Genomic DNA, 16,926 nt, shown 5'->3' on the forward strand with positions numbered 1-16,926 from the left:
AAAACACTCATTCAAAGTTATTTCCAGATTTATTTGTTTACTGATCTTTTCATAATATACTGTCGGCATCGTCTTTATGCTATCTATTTTTGCAGCTCTTATGTTGTACAGTCCACTTTCTACCATGACAATGTGAATTGCCCAGTTATGGGAGTAATAAAGGACCATATTATATTATCTTAAAGGTGGGAAAATGTATAAAGCAAAGCGTGTGTAGAGATGAGGATGTAAAATGCACTGTTGGCTGCAGGGATTATGCATGTGCAGATGAACGTCATGTCGATTTGACTGATGCCTGACATGCACACTGCATTTTACATTCCCTTCTCCAGCAGTCCCTTGTCTGTGTGTGTGTGTGTGTGTGTGTATGCATTTTAAGAAGCCAGTCACTCTCAGTGTCGCATGCTTTACGGCTGATAAGATAACTGTGAGCCACGGGCCTGTGAAAATCCCTCGCGGCACATCCAGTGGCACACAGCGAGCGCCACACCTGCCTTACTGTGCACACAGACGCTATTTTTAGGCCGGGGTGCAAAAACAAAACCCGGTCCACAAATACCATCAGAGTGATCCACGCTCCCGGCAAGAGGTCCAGAGGAAACCCCCACAATGATCACAGACAATGGAGTGTGGGATGGGTCTCCGTTCCGCACGCTACTGCAACCCGGTAAACAGCTGGAGCTGAGAGTAAAACCACTGGCCTGGCTGGTGTGTGACTAACTGGTTTGAGCCAAAGCAACATCTGCTCCAAATGTGGGAAGACCAACGAACGCAGAACAGATCCCCCTCCAACCATGGAGTGAAAGATTGCAAAAGGCTTACACAACATTGATGGAATTACCCAGACTGCCCTCCTAAAGCAAGTCAACATGGACGCAACGTTCCTGTTTAGTGCTACAAGCTATATTCTTAGAACCTTTGACCAACGGTCAAAAAATAACGATTGACAGCAAGAGAAAATTGTAATATTTTATTATTACGTCAAAATCCCTCAAACATTTATTAAAGCCATGACCCCCTCCCCAATCCAGATTTATGCTTGAAAATGCACCTTACTAATAAAAAGTGAAAAATACTACCACGATCGATTTCAAAGCTCACATCCCTTGACCTCCCCATTATTATTTCCTCTTGTAAACATGTTGAGGAAAAAAATGTTAATTAAAAAAAAATGATCTCTCGCATCTATGGTGATAAGTGACGAGCTGTGATAGCCGCTCAGTACAGGGTGGGCCATTTATATGGATACACCTTAGTAAAATGGGAATGGTTGGTGATACTAACGTCCTGTTTGTGGCACAGGGAGCAAACTTTTCAAGATGGTTGGTGACCACAGTGGCCATTTTGAAGTCGGTCATCTTTGGATCCAACTTTTGTTTTTTTCAATAGGAAGAGGCTCATGTTACATCATATTTATTGGTAATTTCACAAGAAAAACAATGGTGTGCTTGGTTTTAACGTAACTTTATTCTTTCATGAGTTATTTACAAGTTTCTGACGACTTTTAAAATGTGCTCAATGTCACCAACCATTCCCCTTTTATTAAGGTGTATCCATATAAATGGCCCACCCTGTAGATTCGAACTCCACAGTGGGACGGGTGGGTCAGCAGCCCATGTGAGGCAAGCCACCCCACCGGCCACCCACACCAACAGTCCCTCCCTCCGGCCGGCCCTCAAATTGGTTGACATCCCCACACCGGCCGGGCCGCTGATCCTACACTGAGTGAGGGCCGTCTTTGATGAGATGCAGAGAGACGGACCTCAAAGGGCATTCCGGCACCGGGATTGTGCCGCAGGCACTAATCAGGCTGGGTGATGTAGTGACTCTCTGACAGGATCTCTGAGCGCACAGCTTTAAGAGAACTGGCTGCAGACAGTTGGCCGAGGGTCAGTGTGGATGGAGACCATGTGATTCACGACACCAAAGCTGACTCAGACGGCAGAACGCGTATGCTACTTTTTAGGATGATCAGTTGAGACTTGAGAATATTTGTCCCACACTCCCACACATGCTTCCCCTTTCTTGCAATGTGCAGCGTAGCCATAGCTGGAGGAAGGGGGCGAGCAAAAATGCACTGATGCAATTGCTGGACTCAGAAATCTCAGACGTGTGTTGCAAAACTGAACATTTGTTGATTCAGAACAAAAAAAAATTCAAAAGGAAACCCTGTCCCTTGACGTCCAGCTAATAAACAGGTCATGTATTCAGAGCATTTAGAAATTTAAGAATTGCCCAAAAAAATAATATGGCATTATTTGGCACCATTTCTCCTCTGCACGGGGACAAACCAACACTCTCGCCTCTCTGCCTTTGTCTCCAAAACATCTAATCCAAGCTAGCTTCATTCCAAATTCAGTAAAAATTTTTAATTTCCAATCCAGTCCATCTTCATCAGTCCCAGAGTTCACTGTGCCTCCTGTCTTTTCGTTAGAAAAAAAGATTCTCTGCTTATGCACACATCATGACATGTCATTAAAAAAAAACTTCCCTCAATTGATGAAATATTGCAGAATCAACCGCGATGTGATTAGCGCGCGGACCCGAAAGAATTCAGCCCGAGCCCAATGCGACAAATGCAGCTTTTTTAAAAGGCCGGCCTCTTACGCACTATAAATGCTAGATTAAGACGAGACGGAAAGGAAACGTTCTCGCCAGAGGCTAGCCTCCGTTTCACCTCCTCAGCATCCATTTTCATATCCCGCTCGTGATAACTGATAAACATTTTGCCCCAACACGTTGGGTCAGGCTTGGGCCAAGATTTACAGATCAAATTGTGATTTTGACATTAATACTGAAACCCATCACCAGACATAAAACTGCCACCTTAGTACATCCGCCCTATCCATCCCTCCTGGAGGTCCTGGAGGTCTCTGCTCTAGACCTCCAGGTCTGATTGCTCCGCCTCCCTCAGCGTCTGACTACGTCCAGCACCTGGACGCCAGCGGCTCCTCAAGCCCCCGTCCCTCTGCGGCTCCCACGTCACCGCAGACCAGCCTCCACAGTTGTGGAGCGCTCCGGTTGCTACAACAAATGTCTGGGTAATTACAGGTCATCGTTTGGCCCCTCCTCAATTTCTCTCGCGCAACGGCCCACATCCCCAGTCCCTTACAGACACACTCAGCGAGTGACAAAGGCAGGAAAACTGCTTTTACCGAGGGGGAATTTCAGGCAAATGAAACTAACGTTCCTTCATAAAAACGCAAAACAACTGTTCTTTTGAATCAACTATGACATGGAGGCAAGTGGTTGACTTCTAAAATAAAGGAGGCTTTAACGCTCAGGAAGAGCCCGAGCGTCTAAAGCCGCGAGAGATCTCCAGGTCTGTTTAATCGCCACCAGGCTCGGCACTCAAGTCTTTGAAAGGTTGAGGTGAGGGTTCTTCAAGTGCCAACGAATCAAACGGACTGAATCAGCCAAGCAGACATGATCCAACATGCTGCTTGGGTCATGGAAAAAAAAAAAAAGCGTCCGTTTCAACAAGTTCTGCTTTTACTGACTACAAAAAACAGGACTTACGTGACAATCTGCCCCCAGGCCAAACGTACGTGTGTGTGTGTGTGTAAGAACATATGTTTGTACAAAAATATTCAATTGGATCTAATTGGCTTTAAGTTCACATGGATCACAGACACAGAGAAGGAGAATTGTTAGACGTCAGTAGGCTTCTCTGGGTTGTTTTGGAAAGTGATGGCATGAACCTACGTGGTGGCCACGCAGTGACCGCATCGATGGCACCACACACAGGCAAGATTAGGGTGGGCCGTCTGGGTGATTAAGGATGAGGAGACGACAGGCTGGAGGGGGGATTATTCTTTCACTGCAGTCAGGGCTTGAGATCCAGCCCACTGAAGATGAAAACAGTGGAGGGAGAAAGGGGAATAAAAAAAAAATGGGGACATGAAGTGGGTGGAAGAATATGAAAGAGAGAAGATGAGTAAGAAGAAAGGATGGAGCTTGGACAAGAAGCAGAATTTTATCATAAAATCAATGCAATTCTTTTTTCTTTTTCACCAATACATAAATTCTGGATCCCTGAGAATTGATCTTGTACTGACGCATCTTGATTCTCTTTATCCCACACCCCTACAACACAATAGGCTTTCAAGGCATTTATTGTAAGTAAAGTCCAACTCGGACCCGAGCAGAAGCGCACCGACGTTCAGGGACGCCACCGCAGGACATGCCAGCAGTCAGGCTGGCATTCAAGACATGTAGATACTGAGGGATGCACCGCCGGCAAATACTCCTTCGTCTCGACCATCTCTCCTAGGGTTACCGTTCCACTTAAGCAAACCAAGATGGTCTGAAAACGCAGTTTGGCACAGTGCACTTCGTTACAGGCTTCTATCCTATTATTTACCTCATGTTACATGAAGCCAAACCTAAACTAAAGAAATCCCATACAGTTACAATCCACTTTAACAATAAGAGATTGGAGAGGGTTAAAAGTGAAGTGACTGTCATTGAGACAGATTGCAGCACAGCACACTGTGGTACAATGAAATGTGTCCTCTGCTTTTAACCATCACCACTGCAATGAAAATGAAATATTCCCTTTTATTCTGTGTAAAGGACTTTCCCGCTCGCGTTTACATACACAGTGCCATGAAAATGCAAAAATAACAGCATTGGTGTCGCTTCCGTGATTTATTTGACCAGAGGACTTCCTCCTCTGCTGAGTCAATTAAACAGCGTTCTTATTTTACAAGTGCTTTTATCTTGTCAACGCAATAAAACCGGCCATCAATGGACCGAACCTGATTAACTGCAGCGGCAAGGCGTGGCCAGCGCACGCATCTCACGTCAGCACCCGCACCTCGCCGGGCCGGCCGTCGGGTGCTGGGTCAGGGGAGGGGCGTCCTCGCCTCTAATGCTTTATAAATGAGGGCCGGATTAAGAGCAGGCCGGAGACTCGCGCTTTCACTTGGGCCAGCCGCAGCCATGCATAATTCAGGCAGACGCATTACCATAAGCCTACGTCGCAGTCTGCTGCGCATGCATACACACACATCTCAAAGCTGCAAAAACACAACGGCAAAGCTTATGGGGGGCGCTTATGGGTTTTTAAGGTAAACTCTCGTCCAGCCACTTAATTAAGTCAGTAAACTTAATTTAAAAAAAAAGTTTCCAGAAAAACACACTGGCCTTTTTTCGTGGACAGGCATTAAAAAAACAGCTCCTCCTGGTGGCAAGGGCTTATCTGCATTTACAGGAGGACTCCTGGCCACCTCAGCACGTTCATATGCATTCATTAGCCAATAATCAGGATTAAATGCAGAGGCTGAACGAGGTGAGGCTCATAGGTAACAGCCCCAGTGTCACACCAGTATTTTTTCTATGCACAGGGACACACACACACAACATATAGATATAGACAAACGTGTATTTTTATACAAATTGTGTCCAAAATTCAGTTTTAAGGGATGCTGATTTCACTGAATTATTAATGTAACGTGATCCACACAGTTCGTACACAGCACCTTGTATATCACCTCTGTTTTTACATTTTCAGATATATATATCGAGATAGTCATATCGTGACCCATGTATCGTGATACGCAACGTGAAAACGTGATATCGTGAGACCCTTGCCAATACACACCCCTAATTTATGCATGGCGAAAAAGAGATTTTATACAAATGCAACTTTAGCGCAAATCATCTTACAGATTAGATTATGAAAGAGCTGGTGTCCTTTCGCAGAGACGATTGATACACAACGCATGGACTGATTAAGCCCCACTTTTCTCAGAAGTTTTAGAGAAGAAAACAGTAGCATGATGAGTAAGTGACAGGAATGTAGGAGCCTTCTTTACATGCTATAAAAAGCTGCAATAAAGAGGGGGGGGGGAGACAAAAGCAAAGAAGCTGCCTCATTAAGACTGTGCTGAGTCACGTTCCAAACAGGAGCAGCAGCTTCTGTGTCTTTTGCTGCAGTGAGTCACACTTCAGGGACACGAAACCAGACAGTCACTGTCCTGTGGGAGATAGGACAAGCGAGTCTCCAAAAAACACACACACACACACACACACATCAATAATGACTGAACTACCCCCTCAGGCAGTGAGCGCAAAAAAAGGAAATCCAGGGAAATGCGCATCTCAAGTGGCAGGACACCACCAAAAACCCCTCAAGTGATGGAATATGTTTTATATTTTGGGGGGGAAGGGGGGGTAATACGAGAACCTGCTTTTGTCTGCCGGAGGAAAAAAAAACAAAAAAAAAAAAACATAACCCCAGGGCACCAAATAACACGATCGAGGGGTTATGGTCACACACCGGCTTCCCAAAATGAACTAAAAAATACTCTCTCAGCCTGATCATGCCAAGCAACGTGACTACAGACTGACTTCTCCTTTCTGCAACTGCGCACTATGCACACAAAAAAAAAAAAAAAAAAAAAAACACCAAACGAACATATTTGTTATTGTTAAATGGCAGAGGATGTAGACAACAAAGATTCACTAAACCTGCATGGTGGCAGGAGGTTCGAAGGTGAAAAGTCCTTTTGATCTCGCTTCCCTGGTGTCTATATATGTACGAAAGGGCCTCGGCCGACGAAAGAAGGAAAAAATAATCATTTTTTTCCAAAAAGGCAGACAGGATGCCCTTCGCACTAGCTGAGGGGAAGGTCTGCTGGGATGTGACGAGCTAAGACTCCCTCGCGTCGCCCACATCACATTGGATTCCTCCAACTAATCTGACTGGCCCTCCCTGATGGCACCAGGGGTCAGAGAGAGACAGAGAGAGAGAGCGAGAGAGAAAGAGAGAGAGAGAGAGAGAGAGAGAGATCACACGGCCATGAGACACCCCGTCACGCCAGCACTCAGGCTCCTCATCGTCATGCTTCCCGTCGACAGGCTCCGGAGAACAGACCTGCCCCGTGGGTCGTGGCCCTCGCCTCCCACCGTCACCCCCCACTCCATCCACTCACCAATCGCCCGGTTCAGGGGACGTTTGAAGCGTGCAATGCCCACCGAAGGCATGTTCATACCCCACAATATACAAGGTCTCCATAAATACCCACGTGACAGGATTATTAAAAACTAAAAGGCAGTGGAGGGCAATGAGGTTTATTCAATCAGCGCACTTTCTCTTCTGCGCATGTGCGAACGCTGCACATCTCTCTAAAGTAATAATAATAATAACCCCCTTTTTTAAAAATATCCCTCTAACAAATGAGCACAAAACGGCAGGCTGAAAGACAGGCCAGCAATATCGCCAACAAAACAGTCTCCATCTTGTCTAAACCTCATCCGTGCCGGCGAGGGAACCACGTAACAGGAACCACGCGAGCACGACATTCACCGACGCGCCATTAAAGATGGTTAAAAGCGTAAAAATGACACCATTTACATACACACACGCACAGGAAAAACGCCAAAACATTAACGCGTTAACCTGCACGAATCGCATACACGCCGGACACAAGGAAACTAGCCGACCGGGCTACACACACCTAGCCTGGTCAGCCGGTTCCGGAGACGCGGTCCGCGGTTAAATCAGGCGGCCAAGCACGTCGAGCTCGCCACAGCGGGGTTAAATCCGTGGTGCCGCCGAGTCTGAGCCGTGGCGGCGGGACGCGCGTATCTGTTTCCGAAACAGCGCCTAGAGGGTCCGGAGAGGCGAGTCGTCACCTTCCGCCGCCGGATACCTGCGCTCTTCTCCCGGTTCTCGCCCCGCCAAAGACCGCCCCATCACACAACCAAGAGGTGAGCGGGGGGTGGTTAATAAAAAAAATGGCAATAATAATATTGTCACACTGACACAACGACAAATGCGGGTACCTGAGTGCTTGGTGAAAATATTAATCCCCGGATCCGGCACGTTGGTGGCAGGTCCAGCCGCCGCCGATTTCCCGGGCGGCGTGCCGCAGTTCGCAGCCTCCCTGGGTCTCCTCCCGGAGCCGCTCGCCCGGCTCCCCTTCCCCTGCTGCTGCGGCTGCTGGGAGTGGGGATGTGGGGGCTGCAGCCCCGAAGGAGTCCCCTCGCCGACGCGGCCTACCTGCTGTCCCATCTCCCGGGGTTGCGCGTTACGATCTCCGGGAGCTGGCAAGTCGAGCCCGCGTCCTCCTGGATCACATCCCCCAACCGTGTAGAGGCCTGTTCAGGGTGATGTTCCTCAACCGACCCCCCCCCCACACACCCCGGCCGAAGCCAAAGGGACTTAGCAGGCGAGCTAACAGGCGATGGCTATCAATACGCGCCCACCCACCTAATTGTAACAGGCAATTTGCAACGGAGCAAATTGCCGAAAACTGCCGAGCGGTGCCGCAAACGTGCACCCCCCGGTCACGAATGTCTCCTGCCCTTCGTCGCACGACGCGTGCGGAGACGGAGCCCGTTAGGGTCGCTGAGATTGGCCCCGGCCACTACGCGCCCCCTCAGACGCCGCCATCTTTACCGCAGAATCAGCGGCGTGCGGCGAGTTTCGCTGCGAGACGAATCGTCCCGAACGAATCTTTACACGGGGCGGTGCGCAGCGAGTCACTTCTGCGCGATCGGCTCCTTCGAGTCATTCGGTCGGGAGTGGAGTCGATGCGCCTCCTGCCGGCCGGAGCTGGAAACTGAAAAAAGCGAAGAGCCGACATAATAAACACAGAACGCATGTTGAGCGAACAATTTAATAGATTCTGCTCAATAACGACAGTGAAAAAAATCACGCAAAATGTCCAGAACGTCTAATACAGGAACATTAATTATATGTGCTTAACGTAGGATTCGGAGGTTATGGATTGTGTTGTTCAACATGACAAAATAAATATTCCTTTTATAAACTATAATTTGTAAAATGATGGAAGGTAAAAACATAAAAATATTTCAGTAAAATTTCAATAAAACAAAACACAAATCCACTAGCAGTTTCAAGTTTAGTATATACAGTAGCATACAGTATTTATCCCAAAAATATAAATATTCAAAACCAAAACCGCATATTCTTCATTTAAAAATATTAAGACAGTCTTGTAGCACTTAGGGTCTGAGGTAGGCTACAATCTGATCAGGGGGCTGAAAAAACAACAACAATCATCTTAAGGGGTAAGTTCAGTCATATTTAAAGTGCATCATTGACAAAATACCACAATGCAATTTACCCATAATAAAGCAATGAAACATCTGCACTGCCATCCTGTGGTGGTTATGCTTTACTGCATTTGCAAAATTACATATTTTGCCCAAGACTCTCTGCTGAAAGACATGATACACATCAGTATGGCTGTTCCCTGTGTACAGAACACAGACACACGGCATGGTGAGAAAAATGGACTGATAGCAGTTTCAGTCATAAAAATGCAGATTGTGTAAATTTTAATTAAATAAGATTGCCATCAAAACAACATAATATCAAAGACTGCTGACCTTTGGCACTAATCAAATGAAATAAAAATGTCTTACTGGTCACAGCATAGTACTAATTGCACAAACGTAGGACTATTGCAGGACTATTTCATAAAATGTGATCTTATGAAATTACAAATTCATATTTTCAGCATTGTTTTGCAATACCAGAGCAAAAATATAGAAATTGTGTATAATAATAATTTGGGGGTTGGAGGAGGGGTTTGTCAACAGCCAGAGACCATAGTTTCCCCAGTAGTTAATTTTATTACATTATTCACTGCTGGTTTCCACAAAAAGTTAAATAAAGTCTAAAAATACATTTATTAATTAAGGTTGTTCATCAGATCCACGTTAATTCAGTTTCAATATAAACCAGAATACAAAATAAGGTTGGCTTTTAAAGCTGACATCAGTTCTGAAGGCCTTGTCGGATCTTGCCTGTGCAAAATTTGAAACATTCTCAGGTAACCAAATTGTGCTTTCATCGTTCTGTCATTCCTGGTCAGAGTCATAATAGCAGTGAACACTATGGTCAGGCAGCATTGTCCAAAATATCATCATATCTGGTGGCAGGTCCAGGAGCGTGGCTTTAGGAGGTCTAGGAAAGAGGGCTGAAAAAGGAACAACAGGACTTTGAACAACAGATTTTGAAGTCATAGCCGGGAACTTTATTTTGAGCCTTAAGTACAACTAGAAAAAACAGTGTTGTTCACAATTTAGTACACATAAACATGCACATCCTGACAAAGTGGGACTTACCTCATCCAGGGGACAGTAGCGCTGCGCGTACCACTCTTGAGAGTACAGGCAGATCAGGACCCCTTGGCCTAGGAACAGGGCAGTCCACATGATGATGTTCCAAATTGGACCCTTCCTCTGGTCGTGCAGGATGAAGTTGAACATCACTGATCATCAGAGAAAATGATGGGGGTTATAATATGTATTTACCGTATTTTTTAGCCTTTACTCATCTAGATATGTAATTCAGTTTTTTACTATTAGGAAGTGTTCATGGCTGCATTAACTCTTACTTCCGAAACACATGAAGAGGCAGAAGAGGACCGGGTAGAAGAAACCAAAGCAAATGGCCAGGATGTACTCATGAACCACCGCAGACACGGTGAACACGAAGAGCATGGCGCCTGTCCGGAAACGCTTCCCTGTCATCTGACAGTCCATAGGAAACATGAACATACAAAAGAAAATCATATGCCTTCCCAAAAGATAACAAGTTGAGTTAAAAAAAAGACCCCTCAGAAGTGCAGTAAACTCACCAAGAGATAATCCTTGTACACATAATAATACAGCCAGTCGTGCACCACTACGTTCCACGTGCGGTAATAATTGGCAAAAGAAGTGGAGTTCCACCAGTCCTACACATGAAATTCCATTCATTTTTTATTTAATTTTGAAATAATATGGCATACATGATTATCATTATTTGACCAACTGAAAGTGGAATTAAAGATCTATTCACTTTACCTTATAAAACATCCGATCGCCAAAGCGCAGCATCTCAGCAAATGCATTAAGCCAGCAGTGCAGGAAGGCAAAGAAAGCCAGGAAGAGGACCAGCGCTCCTGTTGTGTACAGAATGCAATTTTTTTGCACCGCTGTCAGGACGCCACATGAATCATGAATCAGTTTCGTTTTATTTTTACCCGGCAGGATAGAGTTGAACACACACAGCACCATGGCCCTCAGGTCAAATAGTTGCATGCTGATGCTGCGAAACTGAGGGATGCACAGCCGCACAAAAACATAGTATGCATAGAACAGACACCCCAGCACCTGCAAACGTGAAAAGAAGGTGCATCTGAGAATGCAATGTTGTGTAGAAGAATCATCAGGACATACTGTACTTTGTTTTTCAAAAAACGATACCTGCGAGAATTTAGTGCCCACGTAGCCCCATCTAATATGTGGATTTCTGTGAAAGACAGAGATAGAGATCTTTATCAAGGGGATATACAGAAATTATATTCAATTTGGTCAATTTTAAACCCATTGTGTGTTTTTACAGCATTTAGCAAACACCCTTATCAACAGCAATGGTTTGTCAATGAACAGTGTCCTCTGCCTTTAACCCATCGCCCTTGGTGAGCAGTGGGCAGCCATGAAAGGCGCCTGGGGAGCAGTGTGTGGGGACGGTGCTTTGCTCAGTGGCACCTTGGCGGCAACCTTCATAATTATGGTTCCACTTCCATACCCGCTAGGTCACTACGGTCACTTTATTTTCCAAAAAAAAATCGACCAGGGTCGAAATTTCAATGTCAATCAGGTAATCAAGTAATTGATATTGCTGTCAGAATTCCAGATAATCCACCTCCTGTAGTGTCCCTGGACTTTATAACATACAACGCTGTTATAATCCCTTAGATGGGCTCACCTTGGGTAGTTGTCTCTGTAGATAAGTGTGGGAGCAAAGAGGAAGTACAGGTACTGAGAAAAGTGAGGTAGGATCAGGGAGTCTGAAACATAAATATCAACGTGATCATCATAGACTCGAGCGAAAAGGTGCCAAACATACATTTTCAGAAAGATACCCAGAGTTCTTACAGTTTTTGTCATTCCGAGAAGCCACAACTTTTGGCACATTCTCTCTGACAAAAGAGTGGGCTTTCATCATCAACCGTACCTGTCAGGCACACAATTCACATCAGAGGTTTCAAAACCCAGCGTTTCATTTAATAAGATAAAAAAAAAGGCGTGAATCCTACCTGCTCCATAATGATGATGAAGCAAGAAGCAGGAGGAAGGCCGTTCTTCAGCACCACTGACGTGGGCAGGATGCCCAGCCCATAGACCTGGTACAGCAGGAAGACGGAGCCCACCAGCACTGACCACACGATGGGATGGCCTGAGGATGTGTAGTGGCCAGCCCAAACGTGGAAAAGAGCGAATGGGACCACCAGCATGGATAAGAACATGCACATCCAGGTGGACACCACTAGGGGGAACTGTCCAAATGCATACACCAACAAGTCGAAGTCCAGAACCAGCCTGAGGGAGATCACAAGCCACTCATCTAGTCATGTTTCATCTAAGGATTCTCCAGATTGTTCATTTAATTTATTTCATGTTCTCCTACCGGCCTTCATCGATGAAGTCCACCACCAGCGTGCTGAAGATGAAGAGGACGAGGAGGGCGATGAACATGTGGTAGATGGTGCGAATGTGGTTCACTTCAAAGAGCTCGCTGTGGGAAGCAGAGACACGCCGGTTAACAACACACCCGGCCGAGTTCGGCACTCGCAGCGGGCCGGTGGCCAGCCCGGACTGAGACAAGGGCCCAGTGTCGCTCGCTCCGGTCCCCGTCCACTCCCCCGAGAGGGAGGTCTGTGTCAAGCTGGCTCCGGCCGGCCCTGGAGGAACTCCAGTCTGCGGTGCACTTACTCCAGTATAGAGCGCCGGATCGCAAACACCTTCCCGTGGTTCTGCGCGCTTCCCAAACTCCTGCTGCGGGGAGATTAGGACAAATTCACGACTTTATTCATTTCACGCCTGGAACGATGCTAAAATGACTATATTATGAAACCAACTCAATCTAAAATAAAAGAATAAATTCTAACAGACTCGTTTAAATGGGTCACAGAGTGACAAATAGTGCAAACAAACATTTTATGACATGGCTGTGGGATTAAAACACGCATGTAATAATTTTCCAAAATTCATAAGCAAAAGGTGGGTATGCTAAGAAGGCCACACTCCTAAAGTGCATGTGGTATTGAGTACAATTCTATTATTATGATGACTGGACCGGGCAGTGACGGGCACCTGAGTTTGTTCCTCTCTTTTTCCGACAGCAGCGGTGAAAACGCTGCAGGAACCGGGGCCGACTCCAGGCTCACCGACTCCTCAATCAGGCCGTCCATGAACTCGCTGACCTGCGAGTCGAGCTCCTTCATCAGGTCCAGCTTCAAGTGCTGTGACCATAAAGACGGAGAGGGATGTGATATGATGACAGGATGGCATGATGCAGCAAGTGTTCACCAGGGCATTTGACATAAAGGATGTAAAGGAGAATGTTGTGATTTTGGATCATAATCATGCAACCCAGTCTGATGGAAAGTCCCTCAGCTTTTATAGAATACCGAGAAGGGTTTATCACCTTTAGCCATGTAAAAAGCTTCCTTTTTTGTCCACACTGAACAGGAAGTAAAAAAAAGAAGCTGCTGAGATGTTCTCTGTTTCTCATCAGCAACGACCAACTACCCTGCATCTGATGACAGCAGCTTCTTCTCCAGTCAGACAACCAGAGGGTCGAATACAGTAAAATGACCTGCTGTCTCTTGCGTAGGCAGCACGTCGTCTGTCTTCCATGTCCTGTGAGCAGGTTCTTTCACTACCTGGTCCGCCTTATCTCATTTTCACATCTCAGAAGGTTGCCGGTTCAAATCCTGATCCGCCAAGGTACCACTGAGGTGACACTGAGCAAAGCACCACACACTGCTCCCCGGGCACCTGTCATGGCTGCCCACTGCTCACCAAGGGCGACGGTTAAAAGCAGAGGACACATTTCGTTGTGTCACCGTGTGCTGTGCTGCAGTGTTTCACGATGACGATCACTTCACTTTCAAATCAATGGCCTTTTGAGCAGTGGTGTGTGATCAGATCTCTGGTATTTACCTCCGCCCTGCGCTTCAGCTGCAGCTTTTTGCTGATTATTTGCTCCACCTCCACTTTACCTGGTCAAACAAAATAAAAGAATTGCTCTTTTAATTCCTCAACCAGCCTCGGCATGTCACAAGGACAAATATTTGATTGACTAGAAGAGCAGCTTATAAAAAGTAAGGGGTTTCTGAAGGGCATTAGCATTAAAAGGATCTTGTTGACTCAGAGATGAGTCAAATTCACACTAAATCCCACAGACTGAATTCTGCAAGAAATTGTAACCAGTCCCATGACAATTGCCCAACATTAGAAAGGAAATCTTCCCAACTGAACCCATGTGTGTTTCTGTTCCTTTACACATTTCATCTTGTGACCACATTAATTCATTAATTAAAGGTAAAGAAGGTTTAAGACTTGATAATTTTTTTTGAGAAGTTATTGATTGTGTCTAGAACAAAATACGGTAAAAGCAAGGATGCCCGCCTTAAGGATGTGACGCAAGATCAGGAGGAGAATTACAGTTATAAAAGCTGTGGGCGTACACTCTGATTACATTGTAATGTGTCACCATCTTGAGTCTTGGCCTACGTGCCCAGCAAACTGCCCCTCATTTAGTCTATGCGACCCGCCCTTTGATAACAGCCTTAAAATGACAAGGCCTCTAGCACGGCGCAATCTCACCTCGCAACGTGTTAAAAAATGTACCGTCTGAAGAAGAAGTGTGAGCTGCCTACCGTTGGTTGTTAGGTGGCGCGTGCCGTCCGGCCCATCGCGCTCTGGTGAGACGGGCATCTTGGATAAAGGTCTGCGACTCCTCAGATCACAGTCGTCCCTGCTCGCCATTGAGGAGAGAGAAAGAGGTTCCACCATAAATACCAAATAAAAAGGGAAAGTGAAGTGATTGGGGAACACTGTGACACAATGAAATGTGTTGGTGAGCAGTGGGTGGCCATGACAGGCGCCCGGGGAGCAGTGTGTGGGGACGGTGCTTTGCTCAGTGACACCTTGGCGGATCGGGATTCGAACCGGCAACCTTCTGATTACGGGACCGCTAGGCCACCACTGCCAATGAAGTAATGTTGCTAAGCATAGTGAGAAGCGAAGAACTGAAATGATATTTAAGTGTGACAGTAAAGCATGACTTCAATGCAACTAATTGACCCATAAATGGTCAAACACAAATACATATACTTTGATATTTACATTAATTTGTAACACTCTATCATTAATAACATGTTTATTAATGATAGGTGGTAGTAGCCTCGTGTGTTTGACACTGGCCTATGAACCAGATTACCACAAATTCACAGGTTCAAACCCCACTTACTACCATATTGTCCCTGAGCAAGACACTTCACTTCAGTGTCTCCAGGAGGACTCTCTGGATAAGGGGCCAAAAATGTTTAAATACTCCTCCAGAGTAACATATTTTATTTATTCATGTTTCTTAGTGTGATTTGCCAAGCATATGATCCAACCATATGATCTGAAATTATTTAGGATCACAGTGACAATTGGGGCTAGTTGGGGACAACTGGGGAACACTGCGGTGCGGCGATCCCTTTTGCCTGTGTTCACTTGATGACAACATACACAGTTGATGCCGACTTCAATCCACGATAGAGGTTAATCATTAGCAAAAACGTCTGCGCAACAGGTCGATTCCGCAGTTTATTTCAGCATGGAGGGTTACCAGCGTGCTGTGACCTTTCAGGTGGGGTCATGGTGACGCCACACCTACTCATCCAGCACCCGACCCCAGGTTTTAACACACGGCCTGTATTCAGAAGCACGAACTTCTGTTTATACTGAAATATACTACTTACGAAGGCCTTGAGTCAAGCTGAGAGAAGGTGACAAAGACGCGTGTGACGTCACGAACGCGTACACTGTACAGTGTAGCGTATCCGATAATAAACCTTTCCCTTAATTCCCGACAATTTGAGGTTGTGTAACCACCACGTTACACATTAATGTACAAAACAAGGAAATAGCTGGAAAGTAAATCATTTTATATTTATATATATATGTTATATTTATACACACAAGCCTGAAATGTTCATATTAACATCTTACAATAAACACAAACATCCCAAATCCACCACAATACCAGCGAGGCATGTATTTATTTCATTTCCCGCCCGTGGACTACATTATCTGCGGATGGGATGAAATGGAGTGAAGCGTCGACGCGACACGCGGACCGGACGCGTCAATGACAGCGGAGTGTCACGACGCGTCTTCCGCCAGCAGGTAAACGCGCGACAGGTTCCGGACGAACAGAAAGTCCGGCCGCGGCGGGGAAAATACGCGTCCAACGCGCGGAAACGCCGAAAGCGCAACCGCGGCTACTTACCTGTTGCCACCGCCGTCCTCCGTCCGATGTTAAGTCGCTGGAGTGGGAACAGATGGACGCCTAGTTCGTATGACAGGGACAGCGGGCGAAAGCTGGGCCGTGCCCGGCCACCGCGGTCCCCATCACGCCGACAGGCGGAGTCTGCTTCCGATCGATTCAGTCCGTGATGGCCATTCCGGATCTTGTCAACGAGTCAGTTCATTCGGATTTGTTCATTCGGCTCCCAAATATACGCACGGCTCGTTTAAATTGTGTTATTAAATACAGTACAGGCCAAAAGTTTGGACACACCTTCTCATTCGATGTGTTTTCTTTATTTTCATGACCATTTACGTTGGTAGATTCTCACTGAAGGCATCAAAACTATGAATGAACACATGTACTTAACAAAAGTTTCTTCCAAATAGCCGCCCTTTGCTCTGATTCCTGCTTTGCACACTCTTGGCATTCTCTCGATGAGCTTCAAGAGGTCGTCACCTGAAATGCTTTTCCAACAGTCTTGAAGGAGTTCCCAGAGGTGTTTAGCACTTGTTGGCCCCTTTGCCTTCACTCTGCGGTCCAGCTCACCCCAAACCATCTCGATTGGGTTCAGGTCCGCTGACTGTGGAGGC

The 16,926-nt window shown here is 46.2% G+C and overlaps 2 protein-coding genes across 6 annotated transcripts in view; both read right to left on the minus strand.

Moving 5' to 3' along the window:
* abl2 (c-abl oncogene 2, non-receptor tyrosine kinase) overlaps positions 1-8,380 on the minus strand; it is a 24,022-nt gene extending 15,642 nt beyond the window's left edge. For both annotated transcript variants that reach the window (XM_028961365.1, XM_028961364.1), the window contains exon 1: positions 7,792-8,380. In XM_028961365.1, the coding sequence (XP_028817198.1) occupies positions 7,792-8,020 (229 nt within the window). In that variant the 5' untranslated portion in view covers positions 8,021-8,380. The remainder of the gene's footprint in view (positions 1-7,791) is intronic.
* Positions 8,381-9,589: 1,209 nt separating this feature from the next.
* soat1 (sterol O-acyltransferase 1) lies at positions 9,590-16,494 on the minus strand. 4 transcript variants are annotated; one of them, XM_028961414.1, is made up of 16 exons: positions 16,316-16,494; positions 14,694-14,791; positions 13,975-14,033; positions 13,123-13,271; positions 12,742-12,801; positions 12,437-12,544; positions 12,066-12,348; positions 11,905-11,983; positions 11,735-11,816; positions 11,230-11,275; positions 11,007-11,136; positions 10,828-10,925; positions 10,620-10,718; positions 10,377-10,512; positions 10,105-10,250; positions 9,590-9,956 (listed from the first exon to the last, which is right to left on the minus strand). In XM_028961414.1, exons 2-16 carry the CDS (start codon positions 14,749-14,751, stop codon positions 9,903-9,905), a joined length of 1,587 nt encoding a protein of 528 aa, XP_028817247.1. In that variant the 5' UTR covers positions 14,752-14,791; positions 16,316-16,494; the 3' UTR covers positions 9,590-9,902. The 4 variants fall into 4 exon arrangements, with proteins under 4 accessions (XP_028817247.1, XP_028817245.1, XP_028817244.1 ...); XM_028961412.1 differs by having other exon boundaries at positions 12,742-12,804; XM_028961411.1 differs by having other exon boundaries at positions 10,828-11,136.
* Positions 16,495-16,926: the final 432 nt, after the last annotated feature.

This window comes from Denticeps clupeoides, chromosome 19, assembly GCF_900700375.1.
Source record: "Denticeps clupeoides chromosome 19, fDenClu1.1, whole genome shotgun sequence".
NCBI classification, from domain to species: Eukaryota; Metazoa; Chordata; class Actinopteri; order Clupeiformes; family Denticipitidae; genus Denticeps; species Denticeps clupeoides.